At 38.8% G+C, this 26,423-nt stretch overlaps 1 protein-coding gene across 2 annotated transcripts in view; it reads left to right on the top strand.

The window, feature by feature from the left end:
• Nucleotides 1–26,423, top strand: part of MSRA (methionine sulfoxide reductase A) — a 327,395-nt gene that overhangs the window by 221,598 nt on the left and 79,374 nt on the right. For both annotated transcript variants that reach the window (XM_039875849.1, XM_039875848.1), the window contains one exon: nt 15,557–15,663. In XM_039875849.1, coding sequence (XP_039731783.1) covers nt 15,557–15,663 — 107 coding nt within the window. The remainder of the gene's footprint in view (nt 1–15,556; nt 15,664–26,423) is intronic.

Genomic DNA, 26,423 nt, shown 5'->3' with positions numbered 1-26,423 from the left:
ACGAATGAACCTCAGTTTTCCCATCTGTAAAACAGTTCCTGTCCCGTAACTGTGTGTCAGGATGTGTGAGTGGATATAGTCTGCTGGGCAGAGCCCAGTGCCAGGCAGAGAGTAAGGATGCCATATATAACGGCTACTGCACTCATCTTGTCTATGTAAGAGCTGTATCACAAGCTCCTGTTCGTTTGCTTTGCTTCTTCTTGAACCCCGGTATTTCTCCACTTTTTCTCTATCATTTTTCTCCAGCAAATGTTCCGAATATTCCTGATCATTTCTTATACTTGGTTCATACCCTTTATTCTCAGTCGGCTCCTCAACACCTTTCCCTTCCACACCCAGCCTCCACCCTCCCACAGTGAACTCCCAGTTGTCCTCAGAAAGCCACATGTGGCTTGCCCCAAGAGACCACACTGTCTATGGTGTTTGATCTCATGGGGCCCCAGGACCACACACGTGGCCTGCTGCCTTAGCCCTTAGAGACGTGAATAGGGGATTAATACAGCTCCTCAGTCCTGATTAGAACTAGAGCCCCCAAGGACTCTTCTGCATTCCGTGCCCTTTGATCCCACACTCCTTGCTCCCCACTCATCATGAAGCATCCCTCTAGGTGGGTTGTTCTCAGGAGGCCCCCAGAGAATCTGGGGTGGAATGGTTCATTCTATCTTGAGCAGGTTTGTTTCATGAGCTCTTTCCAGGTGCACGGTAGAGGAGCGAGAGCCCCTAGTGCTGTCTACTGGGAAACATTAATTGGAGAGAGAAAAATCCTATTTTCCTTTTGTTTCTCATCAAGTTGGCAATTAAGTGTGGTGTTCATATATTTGAACTTGCCGAATTAATATCTGAACTTCATTGTGCTGACCCTTTTAAGTTAGTTTTTTAAATAAGTCACCAGTTTTGAAGGACTACTTTTTTTTAGATCATGTACAAGGAATCATCTGCAAATAATTAGACAGTGGAAATTATATTGTATTGCTAATGAGCAGATGTGCATACTTATAGTGGAGGAACAGCTGCACACATATAAAATGCAAAAACGACCCAAACCCAGCATTATGAATTCTGAAAGGGACTTCATTCTTTTAAGAATTTCAGAAAAGAAAAAAATGAAACAAAGTATTTAACTGATTTTTTTTTATTAATTGTTCTTTCAGTTGCACTTTTTCTTGTATAACATTATCATACATGAACGTAGTATCTTTGCTATTTGCAAATGTGCTATTTGCACTTTCAAATCCCTCTCTCATATAATACTATAGAGCTTATATTTAACATTTTTCCTTTGCCTTTTTATTGCTGTCAGGGTTTAAGGATTTGGTGCCTACAAACAGAATGAAAGACCCCTACTGGGCGTTTTCTCTGGGCGGGGCATGGTGCTAGGTGCTTACATGCATTTGATTCTTAAAGTAACCTGTGAGTAAATGGTCTTAGACCCATTTTACAGATGAATAAACAGGCTCAGAGAGGTGAAATGATTTGCCATGAGCCAGTTTGTGTATTATGGGACAGAGCTGGATTTGGACCTAAGAGCACAGTTCCAAACCTTGTGTTTTTAACATCTATGGTACGTTGTCCCAAATTATTACATGATGCTATCAACCAACAGAAAACACAACACCCCGTGACTGAAACAGTAGCACATTCTCCAGTGAAGATAGTATCCTCTTGAGCTTGAAATATCCATTATGATTTTAAAATTCTGTTAAGGATTTGCAAGATGAATTTCAAATAGGCTTTTGAAAACTTTCAAACAGGAAGAACTCTACATATTTTAGATGAGAATGGTTAGGTCATTTAAAATTTGAATAAATTGCTGAAATGATATAAAATCGATAAAAAGAATTAGAATCAGAAGAACTGCATCAGTTCACATAAAAGAGTACTAAATCAGCTAAGAGCAAAATCGGAGCTGATAACACTGGCAGGAACTAAAATTTCCAGATGCTAGAAATGGCAGTCTAGGTTATTCAAATCAACTTTTAAAAGCAACTCAAAATGTAGAATAAGATATAAAAACATATTAAAAGTATCTCATCAAAAATGACTAGGAATTACCAGGTAAAATTTGCCAGACGCATGAACAGAGGACTAAAACACCTTTGTTCTAGGGAATTTGCCAATCCTAGAAAAGCTGAGTTTTAGGGGTCTTATTAAGAATGTAGCAGGTATGACTAACACAATTAAAACACTTGCCCTAATGGGCAAATATTTAATACTGCACCCTATACCTTCTTATTTACGTGTGGAACCTATAGGTCATAATGTCTCAATATGTTGCAAAGGGACTGAATCATGAAGATTATGTTTCTCTTACCAGAATGCAATTATGCTAAACTTGCATATAGTATCTTTGCTATTTGCAAATGTGCTATTTGCACTTTCAAATCCCTCTCTCATATAATTCTATAGAGCTTATATTTAACATTTTTCCTTTGCCTTTCTAGTGCTGTGAGGGCTTAAGAGTTTGGTGCCACACAAATCTCCAATTATGCATAATAATGCAATTATGCTAGCAAAAAGATATGCAGAAAACCCTCATGTTAGAAAATGAGAAATTTTCTAAATATATTATGGATTGAAGATAAGGCAATATGGAAATTAAAATATTTTGAACTAACTGGTAATGAAAATACTACACATCAAAACTTATAGGGCATAGCTAAAGCAGTTCTTAGAGGGAAATATAGAGCCTTAAATTTATACATTAGAAGAGGAGAAGACTGAGCCAAGGATCTATCTCAAGAACTTAGAAAATCAACAACAAAATAAACCAAACAGTGAAGAAGAAAAATAATAAAGATCAGAAATAAATGAAATGGAAAGTAAATGCATAGTAGAGAGTATCAATGAAGTCAAAAGTTGATATTTCAAAATGGCTAATAAAATTGATAAAACTTTGGTAAGTCGATCAAGGAAAAAACGAGAAGGCACAAATACCCAATATCAGGAATAAAAAATGGGATATCACTACAGATAGACAACTGTATGTCAATAAAAGTTAGATTAAAACAAATTCCTTAAGAATATAACTTTAACAAAACTGAATAGGCCTATATTATAAGAAATTGAATCCATCTTTTAAAAGCCTCTCATAGAAAACCTCACTGATTTTTACACTCATCAGTGAGTTCTACCAACACTTGAGGAAAAAATAAGTGTTGTCTTCCACAGATCTTCTAGCAATTAAAGAAAGATGTACCCAAGAAACACACGCAAAAAACAGATTAAAAAATATTTCCAGTAGATTTTTTTAAAAAAGACCACTCAACAGAAAAATGGACAAAGGACTTGAATAGTGTTGAGAAAACACATGAAATGATAGTCAATGTCATTATTAATCAGAGAAATGCAAATTAAATATCAGGCATAGTGACACAGAGTAGAAAGTCTGACATTAGCAGACTTTAATGAATTGGCAAACATTTCGAGTTCTAGGAACTCTCGTGCATTGATATGGATGTGTAAATTGGTATAACTACTCTGGAAAATGGTTCAGCATCTAGTTAAGTTGAAGATTTGCAAACTCTATGAGCCAACAAGTCTATGTATATACTCAAGAGAGACTAAGGCATATGTAAAAGAGAGTACATGTCAAAAATGTTCTTAGCAGCCCTAAGCTGGTATTATTCATCAGCGGTGGAATGGATAAAATCAACTGTGGTCTATTCATATGAAGTGGTCTATTCATAAAATAAATATAATTTTGTTTATATAAGTTTCAAAGACAGGCAAGACTAAACTATTTTTTTTTCTGGGTGTGTCTATGTACAAAGGAAATTCTTGTCGCAAAAATCAGGCATGGTTACAAGTAGAGAGAGGGAGAGCATTGCCATTATTAGGGACACATGGAAGGCTCTGTTTCTTGACGTAAGTCGTGGTTATATGAGTGCTCACTTTATGATAAATAATATAATAATATATATAGCAACATATAAAACACTAATATTAATGGGAACACTTCAATAAACAGCGATTTGTTTTATGTATTTTTGTATATTTATGTACCTTTCTTTTAATCAGATCTAGAAATTATAAAGGTTAACATGAACAATGTCCATGATGAAGGACTAGCATTGTGAATGTATGTGTACATGTGTGCTTGGTACTGATTCAACTGTAAACATCTTATAAATATCATTTACATGCCTAGTGTTCTGTAGTGGAGTACTCTGGCTGACTTATTGCTATAAAACTTTTAAGATTTGGATAAGAAATAGTAACATAGAAATTTTAATATTTTGAAAGTGTTATACATTTTAATGATAATTTGAACATTTCAAAACTCATTATTTGGTAAAACTTGGAAGTTTGTAGAAAAAATGGATATGGAGTCTCAGACATTCTAAGAAAGATATAATAATAAAATATTTCCTTTGGCTAGCCATAAATAAAATTTTCCTTTTATAGAGCAAAATCTATACTAAGATAACTTTTTACCTTTTAGAAAGAAATCATCACGTCTTTTCAAAATTATTTATGATTATAGAAGTAAGGTTTTCTCAATACTAAAAACCAAACCTTTCTTTTAGGTACAGAGTGACTATTTGGCACCTCTGTAATATAGCAATATTTCTTTATCTCTCTTGAGATGCATTGCATTAAAAAATAGAAAGAACATTGTGAAAATGATAGAGAACATGAAGTATTTCTTTTCAGATGAGAGCCACATAATGTCTTTTATAGCTTACTACATTCTACTTTATTTTTTTTCCCTTAAGTAATGTGTTATTTACAAATTGGGATAGTAGTGGTTAAGAGCATGGGCTTTGGAGTTAGCTAGTGTCAGATCCAGCACTGGCTTTGGGCAGATATTTCAAGCTCTCTCTAAATATCAGTCTTATCTTCAAAAACACGAGTTTAATAATAATACTCCATATAGTTGGAGAATTGGATGAGTAACAATAAAATACAGAGGCACATAGTAAAGGCTGGAATCATTAGTTATTTTATTAATCAAACAGTAATTACATTTGTCGTCAAGGTATGTTTAGTTTAATAGGCACGTAGTATGTGTGTAACTGGGAAAACTGGAAGTATTATATGGAATGATCAGATATGAGAAGTGAAAGGACCAATGAGTTTTTCTTAACTAGTATAGATTACATTCTTTTTAGGCAGAGGTTGAAATGGGCCATTAGAGTTCTATTAAATCTGGACTGGCCAGTTTCATAGTAGACCATTCATCAGTTTCTCCTCCCCGTTTTTCCCCCTGAGAGTTATTTTCACACTCCATAGGAAGAAAAGAAAAGAGGTAGTTGAAGAAGTAGATAAAATTCATTTTCTTTTTTCTTTCTTCCTTCTTCCTTCCTTCCTTCCTTCCTTCCTTCCTTCCTTCCCTTTCCTTCCTTCCTTCCTTCCTTCCTTCCTTCCTTCCTTCCTTCTTTTCTGCCTTCCGATGAAACAAGGGCTATTCATCCATTTGCTCAGTCTTTTAAATTTAAAATGAGATGTCAGTTAAAATTGACAGGATTAATTTTTCAGTCAGGTAAAGTGAGACTGTTCCATATTCATAAGGCTGTCTCCAACACCTGACTTAAAGGCCAGGTGTGCCGGGAAAGGTCACATGAGCGATGATAAGAAGTGCTATCTATCACTGTGAAGGATGTAGGCTCATCTACCTATTGGAGGACTTCAGTGCCTTGTATTGTTTTCCCCATGGAGGCCCTATTTTCCAACAGAAGGTAGGAGGCCATCCTTGAAGCAGCGCTTGTATAAGCTGTTCCACGAATGCCAGTCATCTATGGTCTTCCTGTGCCACTGCAGCACACGTGCCATCTCTGTTAAGCCAGAGTCAGTTTAAGAAGCAAGGAGTAGAGGGACTAACTCTGTTTATATGCTTAGAATGTTTAAAATTATGAGTCACTCATTAGTTGTTTCATTTTCATTGAGACGAATTTTGAAGAAGCAAGTGGGAGCATTCAAAATCTAATAAATAGAGTTACAGCAGCTAAGCCTCTCCTTATGCTGATCTCACAAAGAGAATCAAGAAATATAATGTAGACATACCATGCTGAGTGTGACCAATGCAGTCTGTAGGCCAGTGGTCTTCATCTGATGTCCCTCAAGTGTATGTAAGCCATATGCCGAGCACAGAAGTTCGACCTCTTAATTTATATCAATTTAATAAACTTGTACAAGAATATTTTAATAAACATATCTAATAAGAGTTTATCCAGAAACCTGAACAGTGAAAATGATAGACTATAAGAAACAGCACAGCACTAGGGGTTGGCAGTAGGGCGGCTTGAATGAGAGCAAAACTGGTTGAATAGCTTGAAGTCTTAGGTTAGTTAATCTAGGCACAGAGTCTGAGAGGGGGATTCAGTACATATAACTTACTGAAGAAAAAGAAAAGAACCCATAAGGGAGTGAGGGAAGTAGGATAGGAAAGGGGAAGAAGCTGAGCAAGGATGTGGCCTCAGGTAGTCTGGCCTTGGCCTGCTCCACATTGGGGACAGGGAAGTTCTGGAGGTGTGGCCATGTGACTGGGTTCTGGCCCATGAGATATGACTGTGAGCCTGGAACACCCGGGAAGGCTCTTTAAAGATAGAGGAAGTGTCCTATTTTTTCTTTTTCTAGTCCGCAAATTAGATGTGATGGCTGTAGCACCAGAAGACATCTTAAGTCCTTGAAAATAAGAGCCATAAGCTAAGGATAATTGAGTAGAAAGAAGTCCCTGGTGATTACAGAGCCACCCTACCACCCCTAGACCACTTATCTCGATAGCTTTCACTTAAAGTGAAAAAGAAATATAATTCTATCTTGTTTAAGTCACTTTTCATTTTGTTCTCTGTTGAACTGATTGAAATTCCTAATTTGTATAGTGAGATTGGACTGGACCAATTTTTGAGAGATACGAAACATTCTGAGAGAGATGGTAAGATATTATAGTCACCATGCTATGATGACAGCATCAATGCTGCTTTTTGTTTTTCTGCCCAAACTGCTAAATCGTAAGAAAAAAAAAAAGACTTTTTTCTTGCTTTTTCCATGCAATTGAGAACCTTATCTCTTTCAAACTGTATACATGTTAATTTCAGTTTGGGCTCATTCATGTAGTCTGTAATAGCTTCTCTTCTTTTTAGACTTTCAGTATGTAACTTAAAATGCTGTTTTACCAAAAAAGAAAAGGAAAGGTCTTGAGTTCTCTAATATAGGGATCCCCAACCCCTGGTCCGTGGCCTGTTAGGAACGGGCCACACAGCAGGAGGTAAGCGGCAGGCAAGCTAGAGAAGTTTCATCTGTGTTTGTAGCTGCTCCCCAGTGCCTGCATCACCGCCTCAGCTCCACCTCAGATCATCAGGCACTAGATTCTCATAGCGGCACCAGTCCCTGGTGCCAAAAATTTTGGGGACTGCTGCTCTAATGCAAGTCTCCATTTCCTTAAATGTGGGGATTTAAAAAAATGAAACCACACTGGTAACCACTGAAATTATTTGATACAAGTAAAAATACGAATACCAAAGACCTCTGATACTTTTTAGCAACTATTGGTTTTTACTCTTTGTAGAGTGTTCACTTCTTACATGCTGTTTCATTTAGCTGCCTGAATGTGTAGGTTTTATAAGCAATGACATCAAAAGATGTGGTTCATTAATATATAGCAGTGGATCTCAACTGGGGACAATTTTGTCACAAGGGGAGGGGGAATATGTTTACTGAGTTCCTAGGTAAGATACCTAACGACCCTGTAAGGTACATATCATCATCCCCATTTTTTCAAATGAGGAAACTGAAGCTCAGGTAGGTCTAGTACCTTGGCTGAGGTCACACAGTTAGTAAACAGCGGAGATGGAATTAGATTCCAGAACTGTCTCATGACAAAACACATGCCTGTTTCTCTGCTTCATGCAGCAGTCTGTGGGTTGGGATCTATTTCTACCTAGCAACAGTTTATAGAAGAGAAGAATATGTATTCGTTCTGGTGGGAGCCACCCTGTCTATGCAGCAAGCATGGATAGTCCTCAGTGAGAGTATTCCTTTCAAGTTCCCTAACAGAGAGTGATTTCAGGCACTTAGGAATATGTCCTTCCTTGCCTTTTGTTCACGATCACCTGTTGGCACCTGGAATTTCTTAATGGAATCACCTCACAGGAACTCGTTGTGTGAACTTCCCTTTAAAATTCCCATGTTCAAGCATATTTCTCATCTCTCCAGTCAGAATGTTTAAAACAGTGCTGGTACGCAAAGGTGAGCTGAAGTGTAGAAGGCCCAAGGAGCTGATGAGAACTCAGCCATCTTTGTACTTCCTTATAGATTAAGCATTTTTCCATTTTCCTGTGCTTTCTCTGGCTTTGCTGAGAGAGAAATCTTAAGACAGTCTCAAAATGGTTTGTCCCTTTCAAATCTTATTTAGGGAAGGTGGATAGAGAAATCACAAACAGTTGGTAGGTGTCAAGAGGTCAGTTCTTTTCAAGAATACTCCAAATCCCAGGCCTCATTAATCAGCATGGAGAGTGTTATGGAAGAATTTTAAGCACAAGATGTTGTTTCTAAGCCAGTTATTCTCTCTTCACAAACTATAGCAAGCCCATTACTTGCTTTCTTGGGACATGAAGACAGCCGAATAATGTCAATAATTTATCCTCTTGGAGTTTTCTAAAGCCGAATGGAGGGCACGATGAACTTTGCAACACTTGTTGAATCTGTGTGAAAGAGTTCTGGATTTTTGATGATTATGCTCACCCAGTGTTCCGCAGAATTCCGTGGCTACCTTGAAACTGATCTTTCCATACATCTCTGGTCCCCAGTGTATCCTGTCAAGATCCCTATGTGGCCTCATGCTCAAATGACCAGCTTCATTTCCTTCCAGGCCCTTTGGCAGAAACTAGTTTTGTCTCTCCATAGTGTCCAGTATATACCAAGCTTGTTCTCACTTCTGGGCCTGTGCCTGTGATGCTCCTCTCCCCACCAGAAATGCCAGCCAGCTACAGGGCACTTTGTTACGTTGTCTTTGATTGCTTTCCCCTAACTTCTCGTGTATCAATTTTGAAAGGAGAAAGAGCTTTGGTGTCAGATCTAGGTTTAAATCATGGGATGGCTATTTGCCTGCTATGTGACATCAGGCAGGTCACTTAAAGTCTCTGATCCATAGCTTCCTTTTGTGTCAAAGAAGGTTAAGAATACCTGCTATTTTTGTAACTTAATGGGTTAGCAGGACCACTTCTTGTATTTCCAGCAACTCTCATCTGGGCTTCATGCTTGCTGGAGAAGATAAACCCCAGGGCTTTGATAAAGATGCTAACCATGCTTTTGCTGCTTTTGCAAACAGTACCAGTTCCTATCATGTCCCTGAAGGCACCATGCCATTCTATAACTCTTACTTTTGGCCTCCTGGAGAATGTTTTTCACCCCTCATGCCATCATTTGCTCTTTCAAGACAAGACTTACTTCTTCTATACAGCCCTGAAGGACGTAGGCCCCTCTTGCACTGATTAGGTGAACCTACCCACTCCTTCTTTTGAATTCCTGTATTTTTCTAATCTGCACAGATTTTTTTCCCCATAACATCTTATTAATAGACTCAATATTTGTGTCTCCCCCAAATACATATGTTAAAATCTAATTTCCAATGTCATGCTGTTTGGAAGTGGGGCCTTTGGGAAGTGATGAGGTCATGGGGGCTCTGCTTTCGTGAATGGGATCAGTGGCCTTGTAAGAAGAGGTCAAAGAGCCAGCTCACTCTCTTTCGGCTATATGAGGACACAGCAAGAAGACAGCTGTCTTTCACCGGGAAGAAATTTCTCACCAGACCCCGAATTGGCTGGTGTCCTGTTTCCAGCCTCTAGAACTGTGAGAAATAAGTTTCTGTTGTTAATCCACTGGTTTATAGGTTATGATATTTTGTTATAGCAGTCTGAGCTTACTAAGACACATTTCCAATACTTGATTATGCTTATTGGTTTCCATCTATTTCCTCTTACAGTGTTAAGAAGGTGAACTAGTTGGAAATGAGACCGTGTCTTGTTTCTGAATCCCAGTACTGAGTACTTTGCCTGAGAAAGGGAGGGATAGATGAATGGGTGGAAGGAAGGAAAGAAGGCAGGCAGTCAGGGGGAAAAAAGAGCTTTAAAAACTATTTTTTCAATGATTTTTAGTTGTTTTATTCCACTATTTTGTACATCTTTCTATTCCCCTTTCTAGCACCCCAGTGGGTATGAGCTCAGGAGATACAAGATAATGCCAACAGGCCTGATTTTTACAAGCTTCATATCAGAGACCAAGAGTGAAGACATTACATCGAAAAGGTCTTTATGGGTAGGGGCAGGAGCAGGAGAATTTACTCAAAGAATTTTTTACTTTTCTTGGATTTGTTTTCCATTGAAACGAAGACTGGGTTAGAGATTAGCAGAGTTAAAATTTAACTAGAAAGGTAATTCTGCTAAAAAAGATGTAATAAAACAGTTTAAAATTAAATACTACATTTTTACACACACAAAATGAATTTTGATCCTCTCTTTGTATTTGTCGGTGTGACCTCTGCTGTGTGGATATCGGAGAGAGTAATATAAATAATTCTTGTCAGGGGAATAAATGGCTCCTTCTAGAGTATCTTGCATGAGGTCACGTGTTATTTTTATTTCAAATTGATGATTTTGAAATATTCTAAGATTTATTGCACAAATAAAAGTATTTAACACCTACATAATTTTTTATAGTCAACAAAATGCTTTACAGGTTTTATCTTATTTACTCCTCACAACAAACTGGGAGGGTAGGCCTTTACAGTCCCTGTTTTACAAATGAAGTCTGAGGCTCAGAAAGGTGAGATAATTTGCACAAAGCATGTCAGTGGCAAAGTCAGACTTAAAAACAAGATCTTATAGCTCTAAATCCTAGGCTTCTTAGAAGAGATTTAGTAAACAGGTTTTCCTCACTGTTTTGCATTTATAACATAAACCAATGGAGGTTGAAAGAAATGGTGAAAAGTTTAATGATGCTAAACATCTGTAAATGCAATGTATTAAAAATAACAAGAACAGAAAATCCATATCTATGGGTTTTTCAGTCTGTTGAGCATCAAATCATATTTCCCAGTGAACCATCTGCTTCCAAATTTCCAGCTCCTATCCATTTAATAAGCCCCTTCATCAGTGAAATGAAAAGTACATGCATTGAAATTAACCAAACACACACAGAATTATGTGACTATGTGTGTGCGGTTTTGTGTAAAGATACTATACCTTCTCCTCAGGATGAACTTTGATTGAAAGAAATCAATCAAATTAGCATTCTTATTCATGAAAGACCAGAGAGAGTTAATGTCTTGTCCAGCATCACTTAAGATTCAAATGAATCTGAGTAAAGGCTTTGATGTTTCCTCTTCATCCCTTACTGGATCTCTTTAGCACTTTCATATCTTCCTTCACAGCCAGGCAGGGGTTTAGCCAGAGTGACCAGTGAGAGAGTGTATTGTTTCTTACATGGGAAGGTTTTAGTTTCACTAGAACATCAAAAAAGGGCTGGGATCAGAAGATCAGGGCTGTAAATTCAAATCTGTAAGACTTCTGCCGCAGATGGGGGCTGTAACTATGTGAATAACTCCCATCTTTCCAATGGATGGATAGTCAGTTTGGGTTCGTGCAAAGAGAAAGGTGTGGGGAATCTGGAGCAGAGCCGTGGATAGTGCCCATGATGTTTCTCCTCATTAAAACTGCCCAGAGTGAGTTGGGGACAGCCCAAATCTGCATAAAGAAGACAGGGTCAACAGTGACAGGAGCCATATCAGTATTGTCGTATTACAATTAACACATGATCAAGTTAGAATTTAAAGGGATCATGGCTTAAGGGAAGAGTCTATAAATCTCTACCCAGGTCACAGTAGTAGTACAACCTCTAATTACATGAATAACCCATGGGTTGTTTTTTGCAGTTATGCATTGCCTTGGAAAAATGCCATTGGCATTTTGATAGGGATTGCATTGGATCTGTAGATTGCTTTGGATAGTATGCATTTTAATGCATTCTTCCAATCCACGGATGCGGTATATCTTTCCATTTATTTGTGTCTTCTTCAATTTTTTTCTTTATTGTCTTACAGTTTTCTGAGTGTAGGTCTTTTACCTCCTTGTTTAAATTTATTCCTAGGTATTTTATTCAGTAGACAAAGAGAATGTGCTACATATATGCAATAGAATATTACTCAGTTATAAAAAGAATGAAATCTTTCCATTTGTGACAACATGGATGATAGTAGGTATTATGCTAAATAAAATAAGTCAGACAGAGAAGGACAAATACTATATGATTTCACGTATATGAGGAATCTAAAATAAATGGATGAATGAATGAATGAATGAATGAACAATCAAAACAGAAACAAACTCATAGATACAGAGAACAAACTGATAGTTACCAGATGGGGAAATGGGCAAAAAAGGTGAAAGGGATTAAATACAAATTGCTAGTTATGAAATTAGTCACACAGATGTAAAGTATAGCACAGTATAGCACAGGATATACAGTCAATAATAGTGTAATAACCATGTATGGTGTCAGATGGGTACTAAACTTGTAAAGGTGCTCACTTGGTAAAGTATATAAATGTCTGATGTAATATTGAATGAAACTAAAATAATATTGTATGTCAACTATATCTGAAAAATAAATTAAAAGAATAATCTAAAAAAAAGATAATGAAATGCATTGCCTTACATACTTGCCTAGAATGACAGTTACATGCATCTTTTCTGCCCAACCACACAATTTTGTGAAATCTTCCAGATGTGTCTACCCCTTAGGTTGTCATGTCACTACAAGAAAAGCTCTAAATATGAATGTAAGCTTAAGGGTTTCGTTGTGCACTTCATCTATCGGATAATTTGTGAAAATATGATCAGTGGAAGAGCCCATTATTATACCATTTCTTTGGAATAATTATTCATTTTCCCATTTTGTTTGATTAAAAAGCCAATTTTATCCATAAGCAACAATTTCCCACAATCCTGTGATAATTCAAAGACCTTCAACCAAATGCACAGATATTTATTGTCTTCAATGTACAGGGCATACAGAATCTTATCAAAACTTGTTGAAAATATAAATAAGTCACGCCTACAGATTCTCTTTTACTCATATATTAATTTCTCTTTCAAAAGAAGGAAAAGTTAAATAGATTTAAACAACTTCACACAGATATCTGCTTTTCTACATCTTGTGCTGAATGGAGAGGGGTCAAATTTTACCCCAAATCAACCATCCAGCCACTTTTTTTTTCTTCGTGTAGAATATTTCAGAAGGAACAATAATGCTACTACTATTATGTCTTTATGCATAAAAGGGTGGGAAGTAGTCATGCAAGAAAAGCCCTACTTGTAAGTGAATGAGGGAAAATTGAAGAAGGCAAAGTAAAAACATTGCCAAAGTGCATTTTGGAATATCTGTTTATCCAGTCTTTCAGATTCCACAGGAATGTGAGCTTTACGAAGGGAGAGTTTGCTTTTATTCTTTGTGGTATCCTCAGCATCTGGAAGAGTACTCGGTACATATTAGGTGCTTAATGAATAATACTTATACCATAATAATACTTGTATAGTGTATACTATAGTGACATTTATACTGTAATACTTATAGATTTTATACTGTAATAATAATGCTATAATAGTTACATGAAAATATAACTTACACAGAAATGAGATAGATATTTTAATTTGGTTTTATACAATGTTTATTAGAGGCATGGATTGGTTTATTTTTATTATATATTATTAAATTAATATTTTGGTATTAGTATTAACTCTTTAAGCTGCTAATTAGTGCTTAGTCCCCTTGTGACCTTTGTGCACCGAGGAGAGGTTGGGACTCTGAAGGTGGGAGAATGAGATTTCTAGATAGTCAGCTAAGCTGGGGGTGCGAACAAGTAGGTGTCAGAAATAACCACCCCCAACACACACATACACACATACACACCATAGATAGCCTATGGCTTGACCCTAAACCCTACTAGTTTGTTACTGCTTAAACCTTTCTTTTTGGCCTGCAGTTTGGGTCATGAATTCGAGCTTATCTATCTGTCAATTGCCATAGCAAACCTTTGGTGTCCTCAGCTACTGTACTTACATCTACTGGTCAAAGGTATGAACTCATTTGTAGCTTTTTCCTCTAGCTCTTAAGAAAGGTTGTTTTATTTACATTTGAATTTACATTTGCATTTACAAAGTAAATGTGACCAAGCACTCCAGTATTAGTTGCAGAGTCTTGGATCACAGGATATAAACTCATATATTCTTCATAGAAATCTGTCTGTCTGATGCTATACCAGCTCCTATGGCTGTAAACCTCTGCCTTCCGGAAGGCTCACAGAGAATGGGGGACGACTACATAATAACAATGCAGTGTGATGACACCTCTCAGAGAGGGGCCTGCAGGGCCCGATGGAGCCCAGAGGAGTCTGTGACTGTCACAGCTGTGAGGCGCTATGAGGGAAGGTTTTGCAGAGATACAAAGGTTTTGAAGATGCTTGGACAAGTCTCAAAGGTTAGAAAGGAGAAAACTGTATGTATGACGGGGTGAGGTGGAGAGAGCACTGCAGATGGCGTACCTGAGAAAGGGTAGTTTAGAGGACTCGGGGTTTCCTCACCACATTACTGCAATTACAAAAGAACCTTGAAAATATCTGGACAAATGCTAAACCCTTGTTATTCAAAGTGCGGTCTGGTGACTCTGCACCACCCATGATTAGGTTAGAAATGCAGAATTTCAGGGTCATCCCAGACCTCCTGAGCCAGAACCTACATTTTAACAATCCCCAGGTGATTCATATGTGCATTAAAATGTGAAAATATGAAACTGTTCTTTTTGGAAGATTGAATCTTCTATGGGAGGAGTTTGGGGCACTTTTTAAAACTGAAACTGATACTTGAATGATGTAGTCAACATGTGTGACGTTTGTTTTGACAACAGTATGGAGAACTACAGGGATCTATATTAAACCTGTGGCTGTTTAACTTTGGAGACGAAATTATTCACTTGTAAATTGACCACCATCTATGCTTTAGCTGCTGCAGCAGGGCGAGAAGTGTGTTGGCCTAACTTGAAGTCCCAGGTTTTCCTTTGATTAGGTATATGACCTTAAGCCAAACGCTTTCAACTCGCTGAGTATCAGGGTTTTGTGTGTGTGTGTGTGTGTGTGTGTGTGTGTGTGTGTGTGGATTTATAAGCACCTCCTGTGTGCCAGTACGTTATCCCATTCCTTACCTGCCAAGTGAGGGACAATACCTGCCACACAAGGTGTCTCATTAGGATTCAAAGAAACAATGTATGTCATGATGCTTTGCAAGTAATAAATGGAATAGGTTATGATTTAAATATCTACATAGAAAAATACATATTTATAGACTATCTACTATGATTCAAGACCTGTGACAAATTTACCTAAGTTCAGAGATATTTGTTATAATTAAAATAAGCCAAGCAAAACAGATATATTTTATGCTCATTTAAGGTGAGAGGTGTCAAGATAAAATTAAAAGAAGCACTTAGCACACAAGTCATAGAAAACATGTGAACGGCCTTGTTGTTCAGTCCACCCCAGTAACCCTTTCTGCTTCCACTTTCCCAGGAATGCGCCAAGGCAATGACCACGGCTCTCAATACCGCTCGGCCATCTATCCGCTCTCCACCACGCATCTGGAGGTGGCCCTGAGGTCCAAAGACGACTACCAGAAGGTAGGGTCTCTTCCCGCTCCTGGCTTCCGCCATCGGCCCCCGCCGTCAGCCCTGCCAGCTCGACCCCACCTGTAGAGTAAGAGTCTGGTTCATTTCACCTGGCACTGTGTTCCATTTGCACATTTTTTGGTAATTTCTGTCAGCCTCTTGGAATAGAGCCACTCTGCTTCGTAAATGTGCTCAATGAGATTTTAAGAACAGACTCTCATGCATTTCTCTTTAAAATCAACTGATCCAAATGAATATGTAGCTTAGCCTATAGTCTTTCTCCCTTTCTTTGTCTCTCTCTGTCTCCCTGCAATACTCTCTTTTTCTTTCTTCTCTCTGTATTGATTTGCTCAGGTTCATAACAAAGTACCACAGACTGGATGGCTTGAACGACAGAAATGTATTTCCTCACAGTTCTGGAGGCTGGAAGTCTCCTTCTGAGGGCCATGAGAGAAGGGTCTGCTCTAGGCCTCTCTCCTTGGCTTATAGATGGTCCTCTTCTCCCCATGTGTCCTCACATCATCTTCCCTCTATGCATGTCCATTTCTATGTCCAAATTTCCCCTTTTTAGAACAACAGCAGTCATACTTGCCTAGGGCCCAACCTAATGACCACATTTTAACTTGATGACCTCTGTAAAGACCCCATTTCCAAAGAAGGTCACATCCGAGGTCCTGGGGTTGGGACGTCAACATATCTTTTTTGGAGGCACACAGTTTAACCTGTAATGCTCTGTTTCTTGCTCATAACAGTAGATTGAATAATAATAAAGATAATTCTCAGAAATGTAGACATCACATCATAAAATAATTATTTTCACTATTGTATTATATTTTTAAATCTCCTCTGATAGAGATTCGATTCCTTTAAAAATAACTTGAGTTGCTTTAATATTTAGAACTTTGTGATAACGTTTAAATTTTAATTATTGTTATATTTTGATTTAGATTCACATTTAACAATAGAGCCAGCAGCTACTGTCATGCTGATCTATTTTAGAATTATGTAAATAGTCTGATATGCAACAGTTCCTAGGAATGTGTGGATTCTCCACCTATTCCCCATGGTGGCAGAGGTGGCAGTCAGAAAGAGACAGGGATAAGAGTGTATCTACTAATGAAAAAGTCACAGGACATGCAACTCATGGTCACTTCAAGTCCAAAAAGTAGAGAGGGCTAAAGGAGGTGCTGACAGGGCTTCATTTATCCCTCGGCACGCCCCTCCCTCCCTCCCTCCAAGGCTGTGCTGTCTGCCTGGGTGATAATAGTAGGAAGCCTCTAGGATGGCCCTCACCAGTCTCTGCCCATGTGTAATCTCCTCTCCTTGAGAATGGGCTAGATTTAATGACTCACCCCTATTGAATGACAGAAGTGATGAGCTATTACTTCTGAGATATGTTTATTAAAGATTGTGGCTGAAGGAAACTGGACTTTGGCTGGTAAACACACAATAGAATATACAGATGTCAAATTATAATGTACGCCTGAAAATTATGTAATTGTATTAACCAATGTTACCCCACTAAACTTAATTTTTAAAAAGTTAAAATAAATAAATAAAGACTGTGGCTTCCATCTTGGGGGCCTTTTCCTCTCACTGTCTTGGATCACTTGCCCTAGGGCAAGCCAGCTGCCGTGTTGAGAGGCAGCCCTGTGTAAAGGCTCATGTGGCAAAGGACAAAGGCCTTCAAAACCCCCTGAGCAAGCCTGGAAGCCCCCCAACCTCAGTCAAGCCTTCAGGTGAGAGACTGGCTGACGGTTTGACTGCAGCCTCATGAAAGACCTCATGCCAGAGGTATCTAACTAAGCTGTGCTATAAAAACAATGAGATGATAAATGTTTGTTTTCTGAAGCTGCTAAGTTTGGGAATAATTTGTGTGTGTGTGTGTGTGTGTGTGTGTGTGTGTGTGTGTGTGTGTATATTTCTGTTCTAGAAATATAACTGTAAATTATCTTTCTCATATTCCTTTTCATCATGACTTTTCTGATAATGGTGAGCTTACTTGGTCATATGTGGTGGCAGTTAAGCATGTAACCTCTAGCATCAAATTGTCTCAATGTGTATTTCAGTTGTGTAACTTTTATCAAGTGCCTAACACTTAGAAAGCCATGTATCTTATTTATTCAAGCAAACCTATAAGGATGAGAGATGTCATTATTATCTCTACATTTTAGATTCCCAAAGTCATAGGTTAAGTTAGTAGAGTAACTGGAATTAGAGAAATAAGACTAGATGCAGAGAGAATTAGGCAGCTGTCGTAGGACCCCAGGCCAGAAACGATGGGAGCTTTGTCTGGTATGGTCACAAAGGATGAATGAAACGAAGCGATATTTAGGAAGTAGAAGTCATAGAACTTGGAACTTGATTGAAAATGGAAAATAAATGAGGAGGAGGAGTCCAGGGTGACTTACAGTTTTCTGGCTAGTGATGATTTATATAAAGGTATGGAGGAGCCAAGGCAGCTTTGTGGAGAAGGTAAGTTAAGTTTGGAAATATGGAGTTTAAGGTACTCATGATCCGGACATCCAGATGATTGCTAAGAGGAGACATGGGCTGGTCCTACCTTGCGGGGAGAGTGGTTGTCGATGTTAACTGGGTTGATGGTTGTAAAGGACCGGGTCTGGCACATAGTAAGTGCTCAGCAAATGCTAATCCTTATTCTTATTGGGAGTTAACTTATATTTGGTAAATGCAGCCCAGGTCACTGATGCGATCACTAGGAAAAGTGATGAGATGAGAGGAGAAGGCATAGGACCTGAGGGACACCAGCATTTGAGAGATGGGTAGGGAAGACACTGCGCTTGGCTTGGTAGAGCATCTGCCCCAAGCAAGAATTTAACAATTAGTTCTATTTGGTTTCATCTCACTCTATTTAATTATAAAGGCAATGTTAGTAGTTAATACTTAAAGTTGCCTATGATAAATGCTATATATAAATTGTCTATTGTAATGATACACAGTCCCTTAAGGTACCAGTGGTAATACTAAGAGACTCTGGAAGAATATTAATTTCTCTCCAGTGCCTTCATGTGTAATGAAAGGCTAACGTATACCTAATATCCTGGTTTCTACTACAATAAAATTTCTTACCCATACCTCTGAGTAGAACCCACTTTGGTTGTAGATAACTTATACACATATGAAATTAAATTTAGTTATTAAATATGAACTGTTCTAATATTTTTCCCATTGCTCTTATAGATTTGAGGAAATATTACTCTTTTATTCTAGACAGTTGTTCTAACCAAATGCTTTTTGAGTATTCTGTACCTAAGCATATGGGAATTAAATACATACATCCATATCCATATATACATTTTTTCTTGGTTTTTAAAAGTAGAGTCTTTTTCGCATAAACACTGATGTTGCATGTGCCCCCAGCATTCAGATAGCCACTGCTGTTAACTTAATCACATATAACTGCTTTATCACCAACTCAGAGAACAAATACTGTCACATCTCTTTTATTTTATACGTAAATAAAACTGGCGCTGGATTCCACTGAAGGCAGGGCACATCAGTCTGGCTCCCTGGCCGGGAGACTCAAGATTCCAAGCCTTTTACTCTTATGTTGGCTCATTACCAAGGCACGACTGCCAAGGAGCATGGAGCCTCATGGCCCTCAGAGGTGCTGCTCTAGGAGCTGCTCTTCCCTTTTCTTTTCGGGAGATACACAGCATGAGGGTCAAGTAGTCTTCCTTTCAGCCACCATTGGAAAGAGCTGATTACTGAAAACCACAGCCCTGGGGACCCTCGGCTCAGCTCAGTCAAGTGCAAAGCTCTTTTAATTCCCAGCACAGCCATTGCTCAAGGGCCCCCTCCTGGAAGCCCTGGGTCAGGATTTGTCCCTCTGTCCTTTGAGCACCAAGAACTACCATCCCCACTCCATTTTTCCAGATCTACACCATGAGGGATCAAACATTTTCCTGTTCAGGAACCAAAGAACAAAGTGTCTTATTGTGTCACCCACCCTGATGAACGGGAGGGCTAAACTGTGCACCTGCACATAGGTGACCATTGTGGTTTTTATTTTAGTCTGGGTACCATGGGAAGCAGAGCCCGTGACAAAGTCTTGTGTGTGAGGACTTACTGGGGCATGTGTGGCCATGGAGCAGGAATAAAGGGAAGGAGGTTGGAAAAGGAAAGGAGGGAAAACCAATTTAAGTCGGCCCTTGCTATCAGTAACCGGTTGTTTGGACCAGTCATTCTGGGGGGCGGTTTACTCTCCGTCTCTAAGTTGCACGTGTGTAGGCTCAGGCTACTGTGTCCCTGGGGCAGGATGCAGGAGGCAAGAGGCATGTGGCATGGATGTGAGGTGAGGCGCTGAAGGGTCACACCTGTATAACGTTAATTAGAGTCCGTGCAGAGCTGAGCACTGCAGCAGGCAAGAAGAGAAAGGTGAGCCCAAGAGGATCTGAGCTGGTGCACGAGAGGTAGCCAATATGACGACCTACAAGTGGTCTTTCCCCCAACCCCACCCCATCCAGGCTGGCAGCTGACTAGAATGTCTCAGGTTTACCATGATTCCGTGACTTTCTGGCACCTCTGTGAGAACAGAGAAAGAAAAATGCAAGTTAATTTTCAGCAGGAATCCTGCTGCAGTCATATAGGTGTACAATATACAGTTATATATGCACTTTATGTAATTTATGTGTTATATATAGCTAAATAATAATAATAATAAAACAACAACAGTACCAACTGAGTACTTACTACATGCTAATCACTGTTTAAGCACTTTATTTAAATGAAGTCTAAATGAAGTCATTGATATATTTCTGACTATATTTATCTACGTACCTAGATAAAGTGAATATGTTTAGCTATAGATATGTGTGCATCTTTCTTATCCTTATGTAAAATTGTATGCATTCATGTATCTCTTGTTTCTAATTTTGAAACTTGTATGGATTTCTAAATGTCCATTCAATTGGTATAATTGATAACACACAAGAAAAAAAATCAATAATTTGCAATACCTATGAGAGGTGGTATTATTAGCTTTTACAAGATAAAGAAGTTGATATATGCTTTTACATTTGCCTTAAAAAGTAATGTGGTTTCTCATAGACCCAACAGAATAGGGAGAGAGTCTCAGATAGCACTGGTCGCCTTAATAGTTGAGTGAAGAAGAGGAGGAAGCTGAATAGGTAACCTCTGGACATGGCTTTCCTGTGTTTTCTATCTAGGGTAACTTTGGACAAATTCCTGAAACAACAGAGGTTTTTAATCTAGGATGAGTCATTTCTTAACAATACTTATTAAGGTCTAGGACTCTGTAATCTCATCATAAACATTTAGGTTTTTTACTAAGGTCAGGGAGGTCCTGTAGGTGACTCCTTTTATGCATTTTATATCTGCGTACTATTTTCTCCTTTAAGAGTTGGCATTTCTGGCCCTGTTACTACATTCTGGGAATTCATCTTTTTGAGCCCTGGTGCGACCCCTATGCCCTAACTTTAACATTGACCTAGGTTGCTAATTTAATAGTCTTCACGTGTTTGCCCCCAGTGACCTCCTAGTAACCAGCTTCTTCAGCAACTTCTTTATTCGTGAAGTTTAGAGTGACAGTATTGCTTACCCCGGAGCAGCCATTTGAACATAAAATTAGCTGATTTTATCACAGGGACCAATTGTTGAGCTAATTAGATGTGCAGTACTGCTGATGAGCTAGAAACCCAAAGTGATTTCTCATCTAGACTGTGGTTTTGTGCAAAGATCTCTGGATTGTAGGCTCACCAACAAACGTAGGAAAGGAAAAATGGCTGAAGAAGTTTGCTAATTTCTACTCAGATTAGAGGAGAATGGAGAATTTTACAAAAGGGCATCAGGGTGAAATGAACTTCAGACTGGGTCCATTGACCTTGAAAGCGCTGGATTCTGCTCACAGAATCTGACAGCTCCTTCATGTCTTTGGTGATCAGAAGACTCTGCACGAAATGTGAGGGCATTTGTGCTTTTGGACGAAGGCTTCATAAACTTTTCTTAACTGTATTTTCATATTTTTTTTTTAGAGTTTCGTGGTGGAATTATTTGCTTATAGTATTAATTGGAGGAGATAATCTGATGTATTATTAATCGTTTTGGGATTATCAAATGTAGCATTTCTTCCCAAGTGAACCTGTCATGACAAACATTTTCTGATATTCTAAATCGAATTGTGGCCTCTGGCAGGGTTGAGGGGGCTGCATGAGTGATTCTTACATCCTGAAAATGCAGCTCTTTCCCATTTAAGAATTAAATCTTTTGATCACTGATAGATTACGTTTCTTGAAATTTGTCAGAGAATGAATAAATTAAAGATTGTTCTCCTGGCCACATGACCGCCCTCCTTCCCAGCTCCTCAAACAGCTTCACAAACAGCACAATCTTTTTCTTTTTCTGAATAATATTTTTGGGTGAATGTTAAATTACGTACTATGTGGCAAATATAAAACAGTATTTAAAATTTGTCTTTATCATTCTCTCTGTCTGTTTGTTCATTCATTTATCCACCTACTCACTCACCCCTCTATTCATCCATCTATCCATTGCCTTCATCATAGCTGTAATCTCTAAATATTTACCATATTTTATCTTAAATCTCAATTATCTGGCAGTCCATCATCTATACTCTATCTAGTGTTATTTTAAAGAAAAACACGTAAAGTAGACGATAAAAACAGTATGCAATGATTGGATTTTTTAGAATTGCTTCAGCTTTGATTGTTTAACTTTTTTTCACAAATTTTGGATTTATTTTATAATTTCGTTCAGCTTTGGTTATTTAATTTTCTTCCCGAAGCACTCAGATTACAGCCAAATATTCAGTGGCTCCCCATGATCTCCAGTTAAACCCTGAGAAGTTATTGTTTGGCTGCTGAGCGTGTGCGTGTATGTCTCCGTGTGAGGGGCAGAATGAGGAGAAGGGAAGGGAGAGGGAGAGGGAGAGGGAGAGAGGGAGAGAGAGAAACAGAGAAACAGCTTTCATTTCCAAATAACTTACCTACTGGAGCTACCAATTTCGTTTTTGCTTCTTTGCTAGCATAGTTCAAATGTCATCTCTGCACCGATGCTGTTCAAAATTTCTGGTCCAGAACTACCCTCTGGGTTCCAGAGCCACATATTCCACTGCCTACTTGTTATTTCTACTTACTTGTCAACATAATATTTCCTAAACTGGAGGCTTGCTTCCCACCCTGCCCCCATTAAACAAACCCCACAGCTCCTTGTCCCACCCCAGCCATTGACAGCCTTCCCAGTCATCGTCGTTCAACTTGCTTCAGCAAGATCCCTAGGAGTCATCCCTAATTGACCCCTTTCCCTCATTCCTCGCCTCTAATTAATCAGACTAACCTAGATTCTACTTCTAAATACATCTCCAGTGTGCCTGCTTCTCTTTCATTTTTATGTTTACTATCTTAGTTTAGGCCATTATTATCTGTTCTCAGATCACAGGGCCACTTACCTCTCTGCACACCACGTACCCACACAGGGCAACCTGAGCATCTTTCTAAATCTAATTCTAGTCATTTCCTTTTCCTTGTCAAACGTCCATGGCTTTTCCATGACATTCAGAATAAAATCCAAACTCCTTAGCCTACAAGGTCCCACACAATCATTTTACTGTCTTCCCATAAGGCATATGTAACTTCTAATCAGAGTGCCTGATTATCATTGCATATCTAAGAATTAACATATAATTCTTGTTTATAGCTTAGAACCTTTTAATAAAGCTCAAGAACTTCTAGAAATCTGGAGACACAGGATGAGAACCACAGTCTCTCATAGAAAAATTTACAGCTGTGCAGCGAACATCATAAAGAATGGTTTCATATTTCTTTATGTTTCAAAATTAACTTCTGTGTAGACTCACTGTTGCCACCAAGGGACCAGATTCAGAGGTTTGAGGAATTGCTGCTTTGTTTAGTAGGTGTTGTAGACCCTCAGGAATTAACTATTGTGTTAACCACGGTGTTTCTTACCCCAAAGCCTATCTTGCAAACTTTCTTCATACAAGAAATTACTAAAGATCATAATCATAAAACAATATTTAGTAAGGTGAGGTCAGTGGTTGGTATGTGAAACTGTCTCCTTTCTCTGATTTCCAAATTTCTGACTTTTAGTCCCTGTCATAGTTACCTATAGCTACTGTAACAAATTTCCAAAAACTTAGAGACTTAAAACAACAGACATTCATTCTCTCAGCATTTTGGAGGCCAGAAGTCCAGACTCAGTTTTACTGAGCCAAAATCAAGGTTTCAAATGATCTCATGAAGTTTGTTGTGATAAACTATGCTACACACGGTCATAAAAGCCCGCATGTCACAAATGCTCTTTCCTGAAGACTATTTCCTAGGAACTATTCTGACATTATGTGAGCTCTTTTATTCATCCTTGTTCCCCATGAGTACTGGCACTGTGCTTGGCAGATTGTCAGAGGCATTTGTTGACCTAAACTGAAAGATGTAGCTGGTTAAAGAAGACCATGGTCACCCTTTGTTATGGACTGAATGTCTGTGTCCCCGCCCTGCCACCAGTGTTTATGTTGAAGCCCTGACCCCCAGTGTAATGATGCTTGGAGGTGGGACCTTTGGGAGATAATTAGGGTTAGATGAGATCATGAGGGTGGGGCCCTCATGATGAGATTTATGCCCTTATAAGATGAGACACCAGAGAGCTCTCTAGCTCTCTCTCTCCACATGCACACAAAGAAGGAGTCATGTGAGCACACAATGAGATGATGGCCATCTATAGGTCATGAGAAGAATCCTCACAATGAAACCTACCCTGCTGGCACCTTGATCTGAGACTTCTTAGTGTGAGAAATGAATGTCTTTTGTTTTAAGCCATCCAGTCCTTGATACTTTGTTATGGCAGCCCAAGCTGACCAAGATACCATGGAGGGGTGGGAAGAACCATGGTCTTGGATGAGAACAAATGGCTAGGGTCCTGCTCTGCCTTTACTGACCGTGACCTTGGACAGATCTTTAAAGCTCTAGTTCCTTGTCTATAAAAGGGAGAAAATAAGAACAAAACTTTTTCTAAATGTTAGCAGTTTTCAGTGCTTTGTCCCATATTACATGAGTGACTCTCACCTCCCACTTTGGGAGGTAGCTCTGTTCTCTTACCTGCCTTAGGTGGAAGCTGAAGCTCAGAGGGCTTCATGCACTGTCCCAAGATGACCCAGATAGGACATTTAGAGAGTTTAAGTCATTTGACTCTGAATTCCATATGCTATTATTACACGCTGTGTGGAACTACATGGTAATCTGTCAAGCTTTTTACAAATATCAGAGTTTAATGGAGTGACTCCAGAGACAAGGCTGGCTGTCTCCTGCTTTTCCTGAGGCCCTCAAATTTCAAACCATTGTGAAAATACAGGACCAGGGAATCTTCTTTTCTGTCATGAATTGAGAAAATGGAAGGGTTATTTCTATTTCTTTGTTCACAGGGAAATGGGTGGGTTGCATACTAGAAGTATTTCCTAGAAATTTATTGTATTCTCTATGCTGTGATGTTAAAACCAGTTTCAGCACTAAAAATCTCTGCTTTCAACAACACCAAAAATCATTTATTTGCATCGAAGGACCCTGGTTAACGTCATAAATAAATATCAGTTGATATTTTATGGCTTGGGAATCAGCCAGTTCTTCTTTAAAATATTTTTTTGTTTGTGCTGTTGTTTACAGCATGGAGTTATGATTTTTAAATGCCCACGGAAAGGCCCCAAATAATTCATTCACTTACCTTAGTCAAAAAGAAAAATCCCGCTTTGATTGTTGAGCCCTAAAGATGAAGTTCCTCTCACACCCCTCCTGTAGCTTTGCGTTTATCGTTACAGCTATTATTATGAACTCTAAATAAGAACTTGTGAAATAAATGTTTTAAAAAAGCCCATTTCTGGGAGGCAGGCATCTCTATTTCTATGTATGCAGCCATAGAGTTGGCTAAATCTCTAGCCTTAATGGTTTAGTTGCACCCGGGTGATTATTTTCATTCCCACTTATTACTGTGTGTTAGACTCTTTGTGTATGAGTGCAGATTGCCCTTTCTTGCCCTGTATTTAGACATATCTGCATTACCCCTGGGCATTTGTTCATTAATAAGGGGTGGGGAGAGGAAAAGCTTGTAATAATGGACTTTACATATTATTAAACTGTGCATCCACATTTAGGTCCAAGTGAAAAATCTGGTTTATGTTACTGCCCTCTGGTGGTTGTAGTCTGTTGCTGCAGCGGCCGGGAAGTGCGTCTCTGGTGTGGAGTTTGGCCTGCACTGGCAGCTTCCAGAAGCAGTGCAGACATAAGCATTGCGGGGTCATCAGTCTTTTATTCGCCTTCGTTGCTTTTCATTCGAGTGCTTTGCAAGCACCCTAGGATTCCACTTACTGGCCAAAATAATGATAGAAGAAAGCATTCTTGTGAGGATTAAGGAGACATTTTCATTTTGGGGGAGGCATATATACAAAATAACCGTGACCAACAGAGGGTGACATTTGAGCGAATTCAAATTCTCCACAGGCCACACTCCTACTCATTTTTCAAGGCCAGCATGGGAACATGCAGTGGCTCCCAAAGGGTACATACTTGTGGTACACAAGATGACTTCAGGGTGTATCCAGATGAACCTTTTACATTTTAATAGCTATGTGTTTGTTTCACCATGGATTAGGAAGTATGCAGTGAGTGTTTGAAGTCCATGATTTCATGGACATTATTGCTTAGGTGAAGAGGAGGAGATGGTGCCTATACACACAGCTGTGTTCTTTGGAGCAATGCATCACTGGTCGA

This window comes from Pteropus medius, unplaced genomic scaffold, assembly GCF_902729225.1.
Source record: "Pteropus medius unplaced genomic scaffold, Ma_sr-lr_union100, whole genome shotgun sequence".
Taxonomy (NCBI): domain Eukaryota; kingdom Metazoa; phylum Chordata; class Mammalia; order Chiroptera; family Pteropodidae; genus Pteropus; species Pteropus medius.
The sequence above is the reverse complement of the archived record's forward strand: the minus strand, read 5'-3'. Positions and strand labels throughout refer to the sequence as shown.